We start from the raw sequence: 8,013 nt of genomic DNA on the forward strand, positions 1-8,013 counted from the left end.
TATTAAACTTACATGATACATTTTATATGTATTTTGTTATTTGAAACAATGTTTAATACTGTATGGTAAGTCTAATGTTTGCTTGGTAATATAAACATGTTTATGTGTATTTTACATAACTTTATATATTCATTTTCTATAGATTTTAAAAATGCGATTACATCAATATATACATTTTATAAATTATACATGAATATCTTTAAATTAGCATGTATACATTAGACGTAAGAGAGATAAGACATTAGGGCCCATAAAGTTAGATATTTTATTGTATTATCTTTTAAGACAAGTACAGTTATTATAGCAAAACGTTTAGCAAACTGGTTTTGATTGATCCTACACTAACATTAAAATGCAAAAATGTCTTTTGATATCAACATTAACATTTAAGATATTTTAGGCCAAAAGGTGTCTACAACATTTGGTTGATGGAATAATTACAGCTAAAAAGAAATAAACAGACAAGTAGGAAACAGACATTCACCAGTGCATCTTTAGATCTCAATCCGCCTAAATTTGTCAGTGAAATGTCACATGAATACATTGTACCACAACATTCAACATCCGGTGTCACAAGAAGTCAAGCCAGTTGAAGATGCCTGGAGAACCGTGGTATGTTGGGGATATTGATTTGAATTCTGATTGAATATTGAAGTTCAGAGTGGTCAGTATGTTCCTCTCTTAGTTAAAGGTTTTTGTGAGCATTATATACACTGCACGTTTAATGAAACAAAACACTGACTGCAACAAAGAACCAGATCAGTAGAACTTTAAAGTGCATTGCTGAATAAAGTGGAATGTCGACCTATTTTCTAATGCGACTTATGTAAATCTCTGACGAAACCAAATTCCGCAACTTTCCACCCAAAAGCTTCTTTGTCTCCGCTTCGTTATTTCCTCGGTGAAGGCCATGTCTGCCCCAGGCCGGCTGTAATTCCATTAATCCACTGAGAGTGTAGCCTGACGGTAAGAGCCCACTCTGCTCCTTTTCCATGTTGTTATATATTGTCGATTTCATTTGGATTTTTTTCAAAAATATTCATGTAATTTTAAGTAAGGGTTAGGGTTCAGATTCATTGAGTCTATTTCAGTTTTGATGAATATATTGATGTCTGGCAAAGTTGGAATATCAACTTGATTTAATCATTTACAGTTCTTATTGCTAAAACAGCTTGTTATGTTTGTTTATTTTCAGCTTTTCTCTAGGGAGGCCGGTTGAACTGCTTTTGAAGAGATGGAGACTTCCGTGTTTTTATTTTCATTATCTGCCCTCGGCATTCTTTATGCCATGAACACCATTCCAGAGCTTCAAGGGTAAGTCATCACATTTGTTGATTTCTTATTGTTCAGTTTCTATGTACACATCTGTATAAATCTACTCTTGTTTTTCTAGGGAGAAAGCTGTTAACTATTCTGATAAAGTCATATTAATAATTTTAGACATAAATACAATACACTCACAACACATAAAATAACACATACTAATATACAATCAATAATCGTACTATTAGAGTATAATTGCAAGAATATGGATTTTACGCAATAATGCAGGTGATCTTCACTGTATCGTGGGGTGACAGACAGTATTAACACCACTAGAGGACACTGTATGCTTATAACTAAAGTGGTTTTTCTGTCTGTGTTTCACTGTAACTACCTCATAAGTCCTTGCTGCTAATTCAATGGCCTCAATTTTCAAGGTCTATTTGCCACTTGTGTAACATCTTCAAATGATTGACCGTGTCGTGTTGTTCATCGGAGACAAAAAGAAAAAAGCGTAGGGAGCAAAAATAACTAAATGAGCGGAAATAATCAGATAAGTCGCTAATAACATTTGCTCCAAGGGAACATTTTCTAATTTAAATCCTATTTGTTTTCCCTGTTTATTGGAAATTAGCTTTTTGAGTGTTGTCTATCGATGATTACATACTACAGGCTGGATAAACAGAGCCAATAGTGAAATGCATGTTCCACTCTGCCCTCACTTTTTATCACAAGATATTCCTCATTTTGGACAGACTTTTATGCTCCTACTGTGTAAATACCTGGTGCTGGTTCCTTTTTTTGAATGTGTGGACCCTGACAATCAATACAAACCACACAGAAGGGTGTGATGAATTACTCTTGACATACAATATGGCTCACGCTCTTTCACTCTGCAAACAAACTGCGTCGTGTGCATAAATCTTCCTGTAGTGTTGAATTGGAGAGGCAGCGAGGGAGCTTCCCTTTGCTCTGGCAGCATTTGTTTTCTTTCTGCGAGGACACACTGTGAGATATCCGAGGAGGTAATATTGTTCACTGGGAGATACATTGGGCACATTAATCTTTTCCAGTTTGAGGCAGTGGTACTTTTGACCAGTAAACATGGAGGGCAGCGCTGAACTACCATGGCCTTACCTTGCTTGCCTCTCCCACCCTTGCCTGTGATGGATTAGGCCTTTGTAAAGCTGTGCTTTTGCACCACTGGTATAAGCTCACCAACACAGCAGCATGAGTCAAATGTTACAAAAACAATGAAACGTTGTTGAGATGTGAACTAGAAATAGCGTCCGGGTGATAAAACAACATCAATAGTTATCGCAATATCATTTTCATCAATGGCAATATAACAAAGGTCCAATGGGCTGTATATCAATGTAATGCTTATGCATTGTGTAAGCACAGTGAGGAAGTGTAAAACATTATTGATCTTTATTAGATTTGCAAAATGTTTTGACAGGAATCAAGTGTCATTCTCTGTCCATAAAGAAGAGTTTAAAACCACAACCTTCACTAAAGAGCAAAAATCGGTCTCTAATCTGAAAGGATATAATAATAATAAATATAATATACTAAATGAATAATCAAAATAATAATAATGTGAAATTCATCTTGATACGAATCAATATTGATTGATATCAAATTAATATTCTTCAAACAATGTTAGTCAAACTAAAGATACAATATTCTTTGACAAAAAACTGGATACACTGATCAAACAGTAAATATAAGATTTTCAAACATTTTTCATTGCATAACAACTGAAATGTATATATTACAATAAAAAAGGCACACTCTTATTTTGAAAAGGAGTTTTTGCATTCCAAGACCTCTGCCTGATCAATAACAGGAACACTTCAGCATTTCCTTTCTAGATGTCATGAGCAAGTGATGCTTCAAACTCAATAATACAATTCTTAAATCTCTAAGATTAAATATAAACCTACTACTTGCACTCTGTTCTTTTTTTAAATCATCATTATTATTAAAAAGCGACTTCAGATTGTGGGTAATCAGGAGGTTTAAATTCAACGTGACACCACCAGGAACCTTCAAACACAAACGGTCTCACTGGACTCAGCAGATCTTTCACACCCACTTCCCCTCACACTCCTGCATTATCTCTCCTGGTGCCAACTCTGGTTGTTATCATTCTGTCCGACTTCCCATTCGTCATCGTTTACTAATTCAGCACTGCAGAGAAGACTGGCACGACTTCCATGTGGAAAAAAGAAACCTAATTAGTAAAGAGAACGAGGCAGAAAAAGGGAGATAGCTGTCTGAAAGGGCAGAGTGTCTGCAGTGAGATCGGGGCTGGAACACATGGACAACGTGCTGTTATTTGCTTTTCTCTGCTCCCACAGGCCGTACGTGATCCTGTGGACTGGTGTTGCCGTGTTGGTCGTTGTGTTCCTGTTCTACTTCCTCATCACACGTCGCAACCCACCTAAAGACGCTTTATTCTTTGGTAATCAACTCAAATATGTGCATTGGCCAACTTACTTGCAATGTATTTCCAAATGTTGGAGTTTAACAGAAGGAATTACAGAAGGTTCACTCAGGGGTTTAGAGTGAAAGCATGAATTGTATTGTATTGTATTCAGCCAGATTTCACCTGATATGGGGAAAGCTGCTTAGGCCGATCGCGCTGTTGAGGCTCAGACCTCTGTGAGGTACGGCCGACCCTCTGTAGGCTGAGGACATTCACGGTGCTTATACTTACTTAACCTTTTAGCTATTCTTTTGCAACAGAGTCCTTGTTTGTTCCTGAGACAAAGGGCACAAAGGCAACTATTTGAAAATACTAATACCGGACCAAATAACTGCTCCTGTATAATACTACCCAGACTCCACAGAGCATAAGAAGGCCTGTATTCAGTTTGTTTCGTGTGACCACCTTTCACACAGCTTTAATTCAACATTCTGTGGGATCTGTCTCATATTCTGCCCTTTTACGTGTGCAGCTATTGGTCAGACTGCGTTCTCCGTTGTGACCCCATGCACAAACACTGCCCTTGCAGCTGAAGCCAGGGGCTTTATTATTGGAACCGAAGTGAGGTGATATATTGGTACTTGTGCCACAGGCACAGCTCCTGTTATGTATAGGAGGACCATGACAATGAGGGCGAAACTGTGTCAGCCTCTTCTCCATGACAGAGAGCCGTAATCCCCCCTGCTATCTCACCTGTGAGATGTCAGAGATAAACCTGCTTGTTCCAAGGGATTACAGAGAAGCCGGTACGCAGGATAGACAAAAAGTGTGTTTGAGTGTGTGTATATGTGTGAAGGACAGATAGGAGCAATGTGATAAACCCCCATGGTTTAAGCTGTGGCGTCTGTAGAGAGACGACCGTGTCACCAACACAGAGAGTTTCTGTCTATAACGACATTCTGCAGTTTTCAGGTAGCAAATCACTGAAATGGTTTTTATACCTCTGTCCTATGAAGAGTTTCCCGTGGCAAATCCCTAATACACACATGGTGCTCTGTCCAACTTTCTTATAGATACATTCTTATTTGTAGATTCTCACTTTCTCTTAATTCAAATCCTGTTAAATGAGTAATGGCTGAACCTATCAGCCCTTTTGTCTAAAAGCCAGACTTAACCCTCAAACAGCTCTTTTTCTGCCAGGGGAAGCAACTAAGCCCCTGCTGCAGTAGCTCCAGGTCCCCGAAGAGGCCTGGCCCCCAGGTCGAGAACCACTGCATTAGATTGTATCGTGGCATCTGTGGACAGGCATTTATGGAGTTGGTGAACCAGTGTGTAATATTGTTATCAGACATGTGGGTTCTATGTTGTTTACCCTAAGTCTGCCATCATGATTGTGCAGCTCATAACAGGATTAGTCAATCTGAGTAAATTTCTTCCAATCATTAGCAGTTATATCGGACATGTTATCCCCTAATAGATCATTAAGCAGTTAACCATAGAAATATCAGAAAGAGCCTTTGTGAGTCCATGCTGTTATACAATATATATTTTATATTATTCTGCTGTGCTTCAGACTGATGAGTCAGAAAACAGAAAAAAACACCACTGAAGCTCAAATCAGCCCCTTTTAAAAAACTAGAACAAATTCACGTGTTATGAAAGATTAGTGTTTCTGTGACCCCCAAGCAGGAACATTTTGAAAACACATCATTCTCCGCTCTTACAGCCTTGGCATTCTTTACTAATTCACAGAATTTTTCTGAATAGACAAAGCAGATTAAGTTTTAACATGAAAACTTCTTTACACTCCTTTTAGTTTGTAAGATCTGAAGCTGATATTAAAATAGTACTGAAGCCTGTTTGTGTGTCCAAGGTCAGATGTTTTCCTTCTGATTTTTCCTTTGCAGTTTTTGCTGTATTTTCATTTACTTGTGTCATTGACCTGACGAGTGCCTTGGAATATGACGGCATTTTATCTGGATTTATGAATTTCTACCAAAAGACAGTAGGTTTCTTACAAACACACACATCTCTGTTGACTAATCACCTGTTGTTAGCGCTGTGCAATATGTATTTATGTTATGTGCTTCAGGGAGAACCCTATCTGGGAACAGCCTATGCCATCATGATGTGCTACTGGGATGGAATAGCCCACTTTATCATGTACCTGGTGATGATCAGCAGGATAACAGACAGGTGGGTGAAGGTTAAATTAGGTCATGCTCATTTATCTCACTCTACAAAATGCTTGCCTAAAATAACTGTGGAGAGAATACACAACATATTATCTACCTGTACCTACCTAAGCAAGATCTATCTAGGAGGCTGTAGAAGTTGTATGTTTGTAAGTCTCAAAGTAGAAACATTAAGATTTTCATATATTTTAGCTTAGTCTGTTTAAAACTGAGTTACATAGAGGTCAGTTTTAAGGGTAGCAGCGTATTTAAAATAATCATCTTTTAAAAACCTATAGGCCATGAGGATTGTCATAAATCATGATATTTGTGACGCTGATTGATCCAGACTCCAAAAATATTCTATTATTAAAATAAAAGTGAATAATGTGAACCTCTTTTACATCTAAGACCTGAAGTCAAATGTGCCCTATGTTCCAGATATTTATGGAAAGAGAAAAGAGGACAAAGCTCCATTAATTCATTGTTTATTGGGGTGTACAAAGCTACAAAGAGTCTGTTTGAATGTATAAGCCTTATAATTGGAAAGGAAATTCCTTTACAAGCCAAATTATGTTTACTGGAAATATACCCCTAAGACTCTGCTGCAACTCTGCAGCATTTGTTGCTAATTGAATTTGGACTTTTACAAGCCAGAGGGATAATTACACTATTGTGGAAGAATCTGGACGTACCGTCTATTGGAATGTAGATGAATGAGCTGGCAGCCTGACTTTGGAGAGTAACTTACAACCTTGTAAAACGGAAAGACAAGAGTTTTGCTCACATGTGGAGCTCCTGCATGTTAAGAGTATTTGGAAACAGATACATTTAAATGATTTGAAACTGTCTGGACTCTATGCGCTGCTATGATTAAAAATTCGATACTTTTTTCAGTTTTCTTTCCTCAAGTGTGTTACAGGTTTTTGTATACATGTAAAAGTTCTGCAAAGATAAAAAGCCCAAACTTCGCTGTAAAGGGAGCAGCCCCGCCTTCATGATCATGGGACATTAGCTAGTCTGACACGCCCCCTAACAAAGCCTGGTAAAGCGAGCGAAGGTCAAAATTCCCCACACCTTGACTAATCAGAACACACTAGACCAGCTGGACAATCAGAGCAGACTGGGCTTTACTGGGAGGGTCCTTAAAGAGACAGGAGCTAAACCAATTGTTTCAGACAGAGGCTGAAAAGAGGAGCTAAAGCAGTGGACAGTACCTTTCAAGTAGTGACCTAAATTAAAGTTATGAGTGTGGATATGAGAGTTATGTCTCTTTTATGTTTTTAATGTTAAAGCTTCAAGGTAGGGTTAGTAAATTATTTCTGAAACACTTCTTATCTTATTAGTTGAAATCCAATTTTTGCCTCCTCAAAAAATAAACACAAACGCATCCTAACCCCGGCATTCGCTGCACACTACCACCGCACATATCTTCACCTGGAGAGAAATACACCATTGATGCAGAGACAATAGCCTGAAGTTAGTGAGCAAGTCACTGAAAGTTGGCTTCCAGCAGTTGACAGGCAGAGAGCATATAGCTCTGAAAAAAGGGCTGATGGGAGTGAAAAAAAAAAACCATCTCTGAGGGCTAACATGGAAATTAAATCTTCTGTTCAACAATGTCAGCCTTTTCATTATAGTGGGAGAAACAGTGTTAATCATTGTATTACCAAATCATGTATGATATATGTGTAAGAAGCTCATGGATACAACCCTGGGGTTCCTGGTATTACTTTCTATTTACCCAGCAATCTCTACAAAACTTAAATTCACGCTTGTTCTTTGTTTTTGTCACAGGAAAGCGTACCGTAACCTCGCTTGCTCTGGGCCGGCTCATTGTGCGCCAACATGAGCGTGTTCATTGCCGGATAGTGGCAGGTGAGCCTCATCTTCTATTCCCCGTCTACCCGTCCTGTGATGATGAGCTTTAATCAGGAGAACATCTGCACTGCCATGTACCATCAGTGTCACACAGTTCAGTCTGCCAACAAAACACCCACACGGCCCGCGCCTCGCCTGCCGTCACAACCCAGAGAACCAAGCAGAAAACAGACTCACAGCATCTGTTGTTGGCTTTTCAAACTGGATACAAAAGTGTCACAGTATCAAACTTGTCTGCAGGAAACATGTTTTCTCTGTTTGGTT

The 8,013-nt window shown here is 38.6% G+C and overlaps 1 protein-coding gene across 1 annotated transcript in view; it reads left to right on the forward strand.

Moving 5' to 3' along the window:
• Positions 1-871: 871 nt before the first annotated feature.
• tm6sf2b (transmembrane 6 superfamily member 2b) overlaps positions 872-8,013 on the forward strand; it is a gene marked incomplete in the record, with an annotated part of 11,509 nt that continues 4,367 nt past the window's right edge. The window contains 5 exon segments of the mRNA XM_053431328.1: positions 872-966; positions 1,196-1,314; positions 3,627-3,730; positions 5,602-5,699; positions 5,787-5,890. Of these exon segments, the coding sequence (XP_053287303.1) occupies positions 1,235-1,314; positions 3,627-3,730; positions 5,602-5,699; positions 5,787-5,890 (386 nt within the window).

The sequence above is a fragment of the Pleuronectes platessa genome, chromosome 9 (genome assembly GCF_947347685.1).
Source record: "Pleuronectes platessa chromosome 9, fPlePla1.1, whole genome shotgun sequence".
Lineage (NCBI taxonomy): Eukaryota > Metazoa > Chordata > Actinopteri > Pleuronectiformes > Pleuronectidae > Pleuronectes > Pleuronectes platessa.